Source organism: Chiloscyllium plagiosum, unplaced genomic scaffold (genome assembly GCF_037043375.1).
Source record: "Chiloscyllium plagiosum isolate Xiang-an unplaced genomic scaffold, Cpla_swu_hap1 HiC_scaffold_19, whole genome shotgun sequence".
NCBI lineage: Eukaryota > Metazoa > Chordata > Chondrichthyes > Orectolobiformes > Hemiscylliidae > Chiloscyllium > Chiloscyllium plagiosum.
The window spans coordinates 25,078,304-25,091,654 of NW_028270157.1; the positions used below are offsets into that span (position 1 = coordinate 25,078,304).

The following is a 13,351-nucleotide window of genomic DNA, read 5'->3' on the forward strand; positions in this document are numbered from 1 at the left end:
ATTTTTGTGTCAACGCCCCTTTGAGTTTGAAGTCTTCAAACTGTTTGGCCAAGTACTATATAGATAATTAGTAGGTTAAATTAAAGAGCTTTACTGAGATTGAAGGGAAAGGTGCGACATTATGCCCGGCTGAACTGTTTTTGGAGGATGAATAGAGCCTGAGATATCACCCAAAGTATAATGAGGCACACTGTACATTGCCACAATGCAATCTTAATCCTGTCCAGGATTTTGGCCCTTGGGTAAATCTTCGATCTGAACAATACTAATCTGGGGGAGGTGTAAACTGCATAAAATAAAACAAAATCTCTTTTATCACGAAATTGGAAATCGGGAGGAGGTGGAACCTTATTGGAAGTCGACCGAGAAAATCCCTTTAAGTGAACAGCTTGTGTTATTGACGTTCGTCACTGGAGGGTGTGTGTTCATTGAAGGTGTGGCTCTCTGTTAGAAACATTCAAGTCTCTCATCATGTGAAAGCCACTTCTTCAGTCCCTCAGCAAGCCAATACAGAGAGAGCCTTCACTCATTTCACTTGCGTTGCGAGAAGGTAAGATGATGCGCAGCGTTACAAGTCATAGCCACAAATTGTATTTACCTTTGTTTTAAAAAAGCGATTGTAATTTGTAACGTAATTCTAATTTAGAACGATTTTGTAATTTGGATATGTTCCAGTGAAGGTAGGGTAAATCTATTGGAATAGGTCCGTGCGTTTGAGAATTGTGAAGAAAATAATACGCGGAGACGTTCGCTCAGCTCGGGAGCATTTCATTTATGGTGCTGCAGTCCCTGCACTTATTGTATTGCAAAAAGCAAACGGTGTTGTAGACGGGGGCGGAACAGAGACCGGCGAAATCAGTTCTTTGATTTTATTTGGTTGGTAACTTGGCGGAGTTGGTTGGATGGCGGCTGTCTGAGAGAGGATGGGATTTGCGTATGTTTGGGCTTGTATGCAAATTTCATCTAGCGGGTGTGTCTGCTCGGCCCACTGCGTCTGTATGTGCCGCACATACAATAATATATACACAGACATTCAGATACAAACAGGCACTAATGCAAACACACACAAATACATCGACACACATGGAAGCGCTCGCATGTCAGTGTAAACACAAACCCATCAGACTGCACAGGAGTTTATTTCTTTATATGCAATGAACGATAACGCTGCGTGGTGCTGCAGTGTGCGCTGCATTTAATCTGCTGCAGTCTGTATTGACAAGTTTCATTCCAAGGTCGCTTAAAGTGTGTCCTGCGACCCTCCTCCCCACACGCCCCTCCTGTCAGTTTATTCGACCCACACCTGTCGAATTTAATGGATAATGGTTTCACGTTGGCTTCCTCTCGCTTCATATTTGATGGATAAGAGGGAATATTGTTGTCAATGAAATAACTCTCCAGTACTGACCGTATTTCTGTGGGCAGACGCGAGGTTGAGAGGATGGAACCCAGCCCTTGTTGAGAATGATGGGGCTGTTGTAGTGTGTGTAGATGTAGAAGAGGTTGTGATGGGGAGATAAAACTTGCTGTCAGAGGTGGGGGAGGCTGCTGAAGGACGCGATGATCCTCATCCAGCCGCACTCTCATCTTTCAGCATCCCGTGACTGTGGGGAGCAGTCAATCTTGTAACCGGCTTATTGAATAAAATGACCCCTGGTTGTGTCAGAGTGATGCAACAGGAATTAGTGAGTATCTCAGTCTGACACCTGCCTGTGTGTGTTCTTTGTATTTCATTTTAATTCTACACACCAGCCTAATATCCATGAAATGATTTGCCAGGCAGCTGGTGTAATGCGGAGGTGGGATATCTACTTTGAGTCGCTATTGATTTCATGGGGACAGCTTGATAGGCATTGGAGAGCAATCTGTTTGATTCCTCTCTAGAGAGGTCGCTGAGGCAAAAATGAAATTAATCTGAAATAACGGCATCAGCTTTCTGGATATTTTGAATACTGACTCTCTTTTATTTTGGTTAAATAAGACGCCAGCTGGAAATATAAAGTTACAGCATTCTGCTTTAAAGCCACAAACCGCCATCTCGAATGGCCAATCCCGCTTTTGCATCATCCCCGTTGACATGTCAGATTGTTGAACACTTTGGCGCTGGCTGCGGCTGGTTTGGCATTTTTAGCAGGTTTTCAGACGAGATCTCAATGTAGCATTGTGTGAGAATCGCAAATTAAATTGGAAAGAAGATTTGACAATCCAACGGTAGCTATCAATTGTTTCAAAATTACGGTTGGTTAACACACATAACCTACCGCGTCTCTGTGGCTAACATGGAGCAGACACACGATGGGCCGAATGACCGCCGCCCGCGCCACAAGATTCTGTGATCCAGATTAACATTCAGAATCATTCATATTCAGATTTGAGATTGCGTTTGCAAAGGCTATCGAATTTGTTAAAGGCGTTAGCTGCGTGTATTCCCTTTTTCCATAAACGAAATCCCAAACATTAAGAAGCTTGCCAAACGTTAATTGACTCGACGTCTTCCTTCTAATACAGATTTACAAGTGAAACTCTGTATTTTAGGAATTTGATTCCTGGTGATAATTATGGTTAAGTGACTGTGCTACAGGCTGATTAATCCTCAGTGGAACGTGTACATCCTGATGATACCTAACACCCCTTTATTCATCAAGTCTTGACACATCTTTTTAGACATAACTCTATTTACAAATAAAATCAGTTGCTTAGGTCTAATATTGCTGGAAATTTCCATGTTGGGGAATGTTTCAGAAACTATAACTAAGTAATGCTGATATCCTAATGGAATTTTGATTCATACATTTTTATTTATTATGATGACTGGTGGGCTGGGGTTCTGTGTTTTAAACTATATACTCGTTCATCATAAATAATGTTGTTAGACAAAGTAGTGAGGAAGCATGTTTTCTGCTGAACTGAATAGCTGCTGATTCCTCCTGTGCAAAAGTGGTGATCATCTTCCACATTGGGCTCAAAGGGAGGTCAGTTAACCCATTGTGTCTCAGTGAAGAATAATCTTTGAAGAGCTGTCTGTTTCTTATGATCCACTTGGTGTTTCTTCATAGTCTTGTAAGTTTCTCCTTTTCAGTGTATATATAACCATCAGACAAAGGAGTAGAAGTAGGCCATTCAGCCCATTGAGTCCACTCCGCCATTCAATGAGATCATGGCTGATCTGATAATCCTGAACTCCACTGCCTTTTCCCTGTTATCCTTGATTGCCGCACTGGTGAAAAATCTATCTATGTTAGTTTAAAATATGTAAGATGACCCAGCTTTAACAGCCCTTTGTGGTAAAGATTCCACACTCCAAAAGACCCAAGCACAGGATAATTGCAGTGAGCAATTTGGACAGTTGCTAATCTGTTCATCTATTCACTTGGTAATAGCAGGAAGTCAAAATACATACATTTCAAATAGGAACTAGAAGCAAGAGTAAGCCATTCATCCCCTCAGCCTTGCTGTGTCATTTAAAAAGATCATGGCTAATCTCAACTCCAATTCCCAGGTCAAATGTATGATTCAATCTGCTTCCATCATCATTTTAGCTATTCCAGATTAAAAGAACCCTGTATTAAAAAAAATCTCAACCATCCCCGGGATTTATTTTACTTGTTTTCTTAAATCTGAGTCCTTTGGTTACATCCCTCCAGCAACAGTTCACCAAAGTTCTTTCAGCGGCACCTTCCAATCCCAAAATCTCTATTACCCAGAAGGATAAGAGCAGCAAATGTATGGAAATATCACCACCTTCAGGTTACTTCCAAGGCACACACCATGCTGACTTGGAACTGTCATCATTGTTTCACTGTCACTGGGTCAATGTCCTTAAACTCCCTCCCTAACTAGATTCTGCATGTACCTATGCCACATTGACTGCAGCAATTCAAGAAGGCATCTCACTACCACATTCTATGGAACATTTAGAAATGGACGTTTTGGTTGATTCAACAATGCCCCTGAATGAATTTTTAAAAGCCTGACATTTTATATACCTTTATCAATATCTCCTTAACCATTTCTGTTTTAGGATAAATATGGACCTTCTTCCCATAACTGAACTCTCTCATCCCAGTCTGGACTCTCTTTTGTTACTTCACCAAACCTTCACATCTTTCCAAAGATGTGTTGTCTGAAATTGGGCACAGTATTCTAGCTCAGGCCTCAGCAGTTTAATAATGGTTTACCATAATTTCTTGTGTTCTAATATTCTGCAGTTTCTTCTATAAAGCCAAGGATCTTGTGTGCTTTTTTTTTACTTCACCAAACATCATCAGAACTTCAGGGGCTTATTCCCTCAGGTCTGTCTGTTTCAAAATTTCCTTTAAACTGTGTCATTTCTTCGCAGGTGTTCCAAAGTGATTGGAAGTGGGTTTGAGCCACAAAATCACAGAAGAAATCATTCGATCCAGTCATATTGCTTTAGCTATCTGAGAATTTCTGTTGCTAACGTGCTGCCTTTTCCCTGTAACCTTGCACTTTGTTTAAATAGAAGCAAGCATCCAATGCCTCACTTGACACTGTACTTCCAAACTTCCATCAAATCTCCTCTTGTATCTGGGTTCCAAGGAAAACAATTCCAGCTTCTTCAATCTTTCCTCATAACTGATGTAGTCAAAAGGTGTGGCGCTGGAAAAGCACAACTGGTCAGGGAGCATTCGAGCAGCAGGAGAGTTGACATTTCAAGCATAAGCTCTTATGCTTGAAACACCAACTCTCCTGCTGCTCGGATGCTGCCTGACTGGCTGTGTTTTTCCAGCACCACATTTTTTGACTCTGATCTCCAGCATCTGCAGTTCTCATTTCCTCCCTCATAACTGAGGTATCTCATTGTACATCCCTCATGCACTCTGTCCAATGTATTCACATCCTTTCTGTAGCTTGGAACCCAGACCTGTTCACAGTACTCCAGCTGAGATCTAACCAGTGTTTTATCTAATGTCATCATAACCTCCCTGCTCTTGTACATTTTCTCACTATTTAAGAAGTCTAGGATATTGTCTGCTTGATCCTTAGCTCTGTCTACTCATCCTGCACCTTTAATCATCAAATCCCTGCAGGGATCTCATGGACACTTATAAAATTCTAACAGGACTAGACAGGGTAGATGCAAGGAGGATGTTCCCAATGCTGGGTGTGTCCAGATCCAGGGATCATAGCCTGAAGATTCCAGGTAGACCATTTTGGATGGAGATGAGACATTTCTTTACCTAAGAGTTGTAAGCCTGTGGAATTCATTAGTTGATGTCAAAATATTGAACGTATTCAAGAAGCAAATAGATATAGCACTTGGGTGAATGGGACTGAAGGTAATGGGGAGAAAGCAGGATTAGGCTATTGAGTTGGACGATCAGCCATGATCCTGATGAATGGTGGAGTAGGCTTGAAAGGCCAAATGGCCTTCTGCTGCTCCTATCTTCTATGTGTGGAAAGAGGCCATTTGGCCCATTAACTGTGCACCAACTCTTTGAACAGCATCCCACCCAGACTCTGGCATCCCCACCCTATCCGTGCATTGACCACGGCCAATCCACCTAACCTGCACATCATGGACTGTGAGAAGAAACCAGAGCACCTGGTGGAACTCCTCAAAGACATAGGGAAAATGTGCAAACTCCATACAGACAGTCACCCATAGCTGGGATTGAACCTGGCACTGTGAGGCAGGATTGCTAACCACTGAGTCATCATCTGCCCTCTAAATTATATCTGTGATTTATGTCAGTCATGCCTGGATCTCTCTGCTCCTGCACACCATTTAGAATATAATCCTTTATACTGTCTCTGTCTGAGGTAATGTCCCAAAGTGCTTTACCTCACTCCTCAACACATTGGACTTCATCTGCCACCTATCTGCCGACTCCACTAATGTCTCAATATCACTTTGAAATTCACCATTGTCCTACTGACCATTTATAATTCTCCTAAATTTTGTGTCATCTGCAAATTTCAAAACCACCCTCTACTCATCAAGTTCTAGATCACTTATCTATAGATATATCAGTAAAAGCAATATTGATCCTTTGGGAACTCAGTCAAAACTTTCTTCTAGCCCAAAAAATACTCATTAGCCATACCCTCTGTTTCTTATCCCAGTTTTTTTTTAAATCCATGTTAGTACTGTCCCTTTTATTCAAAGATCTATAACTTTCCTCACAAGTCTGTAGTCTGGCATTGTGTCAAAACTTTTTGGAAGCTGATGTACACTACATCATCAACCTTTCCCTCAACAGCCCTTTCTGTTGTCTCTTCAGACAAATACCAGAAAGTTAGACTTGATATTCCCCTTAACAAATCCATGCTGGTTCTTCTGAATTGATTCACCTCTTTCCATCATAGAAACCCTAGAGTGTGGAAACAGGCCATTCAGCCCATTGAATCCACACCGACATTCCAAAGAGTATCCTATCTAGACCCACTCTGTAACTAAATCCCTGTAAACCCACATATCCCATGGCTAACCCACCTAGCCGACACATCCCTGGACACTGGGCAATTGAGCCAACACATTTTTGGAGGAAACCAGAGCACCTCGAGGAAATCCACGCAGACATGGAGAGAATGTGCAAACTCCACAGAGTCGCCCTGAGGTTGGGATTGAACCCAGGACCGTGGTGCCCGTGGTGCTGTGAGGCAGCAGTGCTAACCACTGAGCCACCATGCAACCCATATCAGAATTGTATCAAATTGTGAAAATCTGAAAGACTCAGGGATTGCATGTATAGAAGAGAACAAAACCTTCAGTTTGTTCATTCAAAGAATATCTCTTGTTCATTGACATGGAGCCATTGTTCTATGGATTATTCCTTTGTTCCGGGTTTAAGGCCATGAGATCATAGGGCAACATTATCAGAAATGGGCATCATATATTTAGAACCATAACCAGGACAATAAAAGATAAAGTTACATAGGCCAATTTGCTCATTAGAGAGCCATAACTGGTGGTGAGTTTGACCTGAGGATCACTGTACCTCAAGTGGAGCGTGGGGTTAAAAATGTGGGACCTTGATGGTGACTTCAACTAATACAGGAATTTAACTTGTGCTGTTGGTATTACTCTGAATTGTAAACCAGCCATCCAATTAACTGAGCTCACTGATCCTCCACAGCAATCAGGACGATAAAGTTTATTTGGCATTTTTAATGTAATCTGTCATAATTTACAATATGGAAGGTGAAGAACCAACTTGCACATTGGCCATGGAGTCTTGGAGGTAGTAGGACATCACTTCATTTTTCTGACACAATTTTTAAGAAATTGATAGCAAGCTGTGATAAATTGCAACACTGATTTTTCAGCACAATAAGGGAAAAGATAACACAATAGAAGAAATATATTTTTGTTTGCTATTTTGCATGAAAAACTGATGCATATGCATAACACTGACAGGTAAAGACAAATTCCTACTTTTATTTCCAAGCCTAAAGCACATTCAACAGAGAGTTTTCTTAATTTTAATATAAAAATAGCCAAAACCCTATCCACCAGTAACAATAAGGTGTGGTTCATCTTGGAATGCCATACATTACATTGCAACTGCCTTCAAAGATCTGGAGGAGGTTTAGATCCTCATTTACTTGGGGGTGCTGCAGGAAACATTTTACCCATTAGACCTGAAAGTGTTTTGCATTTCAGCCCAATCTGCTCTCTTTCCCTATAAACTTTTATGTTTTTTCACCAATTATATATGTTAACTTTCAAATAATATTATGTTGTAATAATGTTGCATTAGAAATCCAAACTTTGGTGATAGTGTGAAATACAAACCCACTGGCTTGTGAGCTCCCAACCAGTGGAAATAGTTTGTTTTTCCTTTTAATCTTTTCAAAACTACTTTAGTGTAAGCCCATGTCAGACCTAATTTTAAGATTCTCAAATGAAGAGTTTTATACTTTTAAAAACTTATGACTGCAGAAAGTGAAAAACCTCAAGCATATGCTGCAGGAATAACTTTTTTTCTATTTCTGGTAAAGTTGGTACAAAAAAAGATAAAAATAAGTACTAGTTGCAAATATTTGTTTAGGATTATACTCTGCTCACATAACTCCTTTCTGCGTATGCTGTTACTAAACTATGTCATTGTTCAGACTGGATGCCATTGCTTCAAAACTAATACTTTCAATACAGCACTAATGTTCTTTCACCAAAATGAAATTTAGAAAGAAAAGGGAAGGACTAGGATTTCAGTATTTTGAGTCAGATTGACCATGGTATTTGTCATTGGTGGCCTTTATCTATTAAATCCCAATTCCCCAAAATTTCTCCTTATTCTCAAGTAAGTGTCATATTCCCTTTTACAATATCAATTGAATTATGGACATATAAGGACATTTATTCCACAAACAATTTGTTTTCATTTATTTAAGCATACATTTTACAGTAGAAAACTCTGTTGCATTCTTAATCATCATCATTCTTCAATATGCACATTTAATGTTGGTTGTCTGACCTTAGTTCACACAGAAATTAAGGTAAGAAATCTGACATTAATTCAAGCGAGGAGAACTTACAACTGTAACATAATTTGGACTGAGTCTCAACTTCTTAAAATTTTCATTACATGGTTACACGAGCACTGAGTTTGGCATAATACAGTAGCTTCACAAGCAAGGAGGGAGTAATCAATGGAATGCACCTGTCTTGACCACATACAGTGAGACATTTTATTATCCAGCTCGGTGGAACTTCTGATAAAGAAGATTTTCCATCAATGCTAAGAAGCTGGCTGATTGGATAAATTGTATGAGTTTTTTTTTACATCTGAAGCACAGAAGCAAAACAGATTTATATTTTTATCAGGAACTCAAAGCAAAACACTATATAACTGACAATAATGGGTATAACTTTTCCATCAGCAAAATTATTCCTTTTGCTTCCATAGCAGAAATGTTTGCAATGTCAGAAAATTCTTTTTATTTTAGACCATTTTCATTACCTAGAGGATTACGTCTCTTAGAAGCTGCAGGGATTGTTTAGTCCATAGATAGTTCAATTTAGAATAAAGGACTGCAGTTTCTTGGCAAGAACAACCTCCATTATTTTGCATGATGTTTCTCTGTTGGACCTTTGATTGAATTGCCTCAGACTTGTCCAATATTGGAAAATGCAGCTCTTTTATTTCCTTATTTTCTTACTAATTGTAAAACATACCTTGGTTGAATAGAAATGAGAACTTGCTCTGGGGTTTTTCATCTCACAGCTTTTGAAGGTTAGTTTACTAAGACTTTATAATTCTTTTCATATCAGAGTTCTATTCCTAATAGTGGGAACTATATGGCTGTACATTTATCCCATCATTTTGTGCACCCAAAGCCAGTGAGATGTTGCATCTTAGAGAATAGCTTGAACTAAACTGCTTTAGTCTAATTAGTTCATAAGTTGCAGCCACATTCACTATGCATACATGGAGCAGGAACTATTTAGCACAACATGCACTTATTGGTTTTTTACATGGCTCCGTACTTTTTTGAATTTAACCTGCCTTCACTGCATCAAACATCAAGTTCTCAAATATCCTCTGGCTGACTGACAATTCACCAAACTTTGGTGAATCAAATTTATATGGTTTATGTCCTCTTACTGAAGGATATGTCCATCTCTATCAATCTCAAATGGCTCACTAACCTCCAGAATGTTATTTTCAAGAAAACCATCTTGAAATCTCTCGTGAACTTAAACCGTTCAAGATGAACAATATATTCGGAGTATGTAACTCTATGTTCATTTTTCAATCCTCTGACTCCTTTGATCCACTTTCATTTGATATGGATGTTTTAGTCACTAAACCTCTGTCCTTGAGAAATCCATCCAAATTACAGTTCCTCCTCCATTCCCCGCACTCCCTCTTGTTCACAAATGTTTGTTAAAATTTATGGACCATTTTTGTCTATTTCCTTAATATCTAATGCTACTGTGTAGTATCCTCCTCATCTTGTATCTGAAATGTTATGCTAATGAAGGGTGTTACACAAATGCAATGCTATTTCTTTGCGGGCGGTTCTGAATAATAAGACAAGTTATAGAATAAAACAACAGATCTTTAAAAAGCTGAATAAACTTGCTTCTAATATTTGTTCTACTAGTGATGAAGTATGAATGTTTTTCTTCAGCAGATTTTGAACTACGGAATATTCTGTCAGACTCACATCATCTCAGGACTTCAATAACTATTCATCAGCTTGTCTGTTGGTATCACTGCTTGTTTCTTTGCATCAAGTTACATTTGACTGAATGTATTGCTGCTAGACTTTCGTACAGTGTTACAGAATCAGTGATCTAGCATTTCCAATGCCTAAAAATAGCAAAGTTGCAAAGAGGGAACTTGATGAAGATGTCACAGAGTCTGTCAAGGACCTTCTTTCCAATGAGGACATGAATGATGATCAATTTAAAAAGAGTGCATTATATGTAGATGACTCCCAAACTGACAAAGATGTGGACATTGAAGAAGGATCTGATATTGAAGAAGAAAGGCCAGCCTGGAATAGCAAACTTCAGTATATTCTGGCACAAGTTGGATTCTCAGTTGGCTTAGGCAACGTATGGCGATTCCCATATTTATGCCAAAAAAATGGTGGAGGTAAGTGCACAACAACCAAAATATTCTCCTTAGAGCTAGAACACGCATTGAGCAATAACTCAATGCTCTCCTTAATTAAGACAGGATTAGTTTGTATCATTTTAATTCTTTTGTAGTTTTCAAAATTTTGTAATTACCGTGACCAGTGGGTGCTGTGTTTGAAAATGAGGAAACTGATTATGTTATTTTATAATTAAGTATAATTACTTTTCTTATGACTTGAAGGATTATTGTTTGCATTCCATTCTCAAATTTATGCGCAGCCATGTCTATTAATTTGGAGTTTTGTGATCGGTTCAAGCAGAAGTGTATCATGAAGCTCATTTATTGTGTAGTGACACTGGCATGCTCTGTTTTGAGCTCTGAGGCTGACTTGCACATTTATGAAGTTTTATACACATAGTTTAAAAAAACAGATTGAATGAATATATCTTTCTTAGTGCAGTAAAGTAAAATGATTTTTAAAAATATTGATTAAAGTGCATCTGTTTGAAACAAAAGCATGAAAATATGATCTCAATATAATTAACGTCCACCAGTTTGAAAAGTATGCCACAAAATTGATGAATCAAAATTCAGGTGTTTCATAAACAATAAATATATCACAAATCTTTACGACTTTGTATTGAATGAAGTCATGGTGGTGTAAAGCATAGAAACAGGCCCTTCAGTCCAAATTGCGCATGCCCCTGTATTAGTTAAAACAACTGTACAAAAATGTTAGTTTATTCTAAAACCATTTTCTGTCTTTTTTAGGTGCCTACCTCATGCCTTATTTGCTTTTACTGCTCATTATTGGGATCCCACTGTTTTTCTTGGAGCTTGCTGTGGGCCAAAGGATCCGACGTGGCAGTATTGGTGTATGGAATTTCATCAGCCCCAGACTTGGAGGAATTGGATTTTCAAGCTGCATTGTATGTTTTTAAATGTTTTATCTTGCAAGGTCACAAAGAATTAGTGAATGATGCCTGAGGAAGTAATTTAATTTCCCCACGTTTCCAATTTGTCTCTAATTGGACAGAAAGGTTGCTTTGTTCTGATCCAATCACATGAGCATTTTTAGAGCATCAAAAGAGATGATTGAAATATTGGTGTTTTAAACTGATTCATCAAACATTGGAATTAATAGCAAACATTGCACCTTTGAGCTATTTTAAAGGAACAAAAAATCTCAGCATTTCTTACAGTTATTTGAAAATTACAGATCAGCAGCAAGTATAATTAAAACTCACTGTACGTGTAATTATAAGCTTTAATTTAATGGCTAACTCTCTGTACAATATTGGTTAAAAGTGCGCCAAGGCAATTAGCTGCAGAGATGTGGAGTCAGGCCATTTGGACAATTCGCTATATATTTGGCCTTCCATTGGCAACTCTTCTGATGTGAAATGCATTGCATTTTTGTAGCAGCTTCACTGTTGTTGCCGCCAAATAAAAATTCAAAGTCTCTATGCAGACAATTATCTTTTCTATGACCCGCTCACCATCTCCCTAGCAACTGTCTCTCTCATACTTGCTGGTCCTCCTATTTGACATTCTCAATCCCTCCCTAACTTTCTCCCATCTTGCACCACCCCCTCACCCCACTCACTTCTTGAACCCTTACTCACAGCCAGGATTCAGGAGAAAGTGACAGTAAACAAAAAGGAATGGGAGAGGAAAGCAGTCACCAGGAAGGGGTGGCGAGCAGGAAAGAGGCAGCGAGTTGGCAATTCAGTGACCGGGACAAAGGCAGGAAGTGAAAACCAGCAAATGAGAGAATCAAGAGCAAGAAGGAAAGAGTGGGAGGCAAATTGAATGCGTTAATAAGTTATTTAACACATTAGTGGTTGTTCAATTGGCATATTTTATGGGACAAGGGCAGGTTGTCTTCATCCACTGCTCTGCATCCAGTTGGGATTAGATTGAAGCCAGGTGGGAGGGCAGTGATGAGAGCAGAGGGGAATTTTACCAACTTCCTCAACTGAAAACGCAGGGTGGGATGATTGGGGGGGTGGAAGTGGAGGATGTTGGTGGGGGGAGGGGACATAACATTCTGCCTTTGATCCACTGCAATTATTAGACACTTAATGGCTGCATCTCACCCACCCTCAATTTTGAAGGCGGCTGGAGGGGTTCACGGGTAGGAATACAGCCTAGCAGGTCAGCCTGCTCACACATTGGGGGTGGAAAGGCATGTCAACACTCTCCCCTTCTGCTAATGTCTGCCTCCTGTGGGTAATCACTCGCATTGCTGACACCTGCTTTGATACTTCCAGTGCTCTTGCACTCACCTTTTCTCTCCAGCTTGTATCTGATTCCTGGGCTCTGGGATTTTAGAATTTGGCAAATTATTGTAGTCCCAGTCATGGTCATGACTATTACAGGTGCTGATTGGATTAAAGGTAAAGTAACCATAGCCTTACCAAATCATAGGACTGCTCTCTCATTAAAGAGAGATGACTGGTGATGTTTTAACCTGCGAGACACCGTGCCCCGGACAAGGGGAGCGGTTGAGAAGGAGAGATATTCATGGTAACCTCAGACAGTGTTGATATCACTCCACATTGCAAAGCATCTATCCAGTCAACTGAACTAACTGACCATGTTGTCTGGGCTACAGAGTTGCTGACCAATCGGATCAACTGGCAGCTCTCTGAGGTAAGACTTGTCCCACAAGTGAGAGGTGGAAACCATCGAGAGCATTGTGTAACTGTGTGACAGGAGCGAGAAAAATCCTGCCCTCTGAGCATTTTTAAGTTCTGCTTGTCGCCCAATGAAAATTTTCCTATATTCCAATT

General features: G+C 39.7%; 1 protein-coding gene across 3 annotated transcripts in view; it reads left to right on the forward strand.

Moving 5' to 3' along the window:
- Positions 1 to 406: 406 nt before the first annotated feature.
- The window catches only part of slc6a15 (solute carrier family 6 member 15), a 43,969-nt gene continuing 31,024 nt past the window's right edge, over positions 407 to 13,351 (forward strand). For 2 of the 3 annotated variants that reach the window (XM_043709692.2, XM_087997147.1), the window contains exons 1-3: positions 407 to 550; positions 10,105 to 10,571; positions 11,328 to 11,485. In XM_043709692.2, coding sequence (XP_043565627.1) covers positions 10,280 to 10,571; positions 11,328 to 11,485 — 450 coding nt within the window. In that variant the 5' untranslated portion in view covers positions 407 to 550; positions 10,105 to 10,279. Of the gene's footprint in view, positions 551 to 10,101; positions 10,572 to 11,327; positions 11,486 to 13,351 lie in introns of all 3 variants that reach the window. The other variant, XM_043709691.2, reaches the window with a different exon arrangement.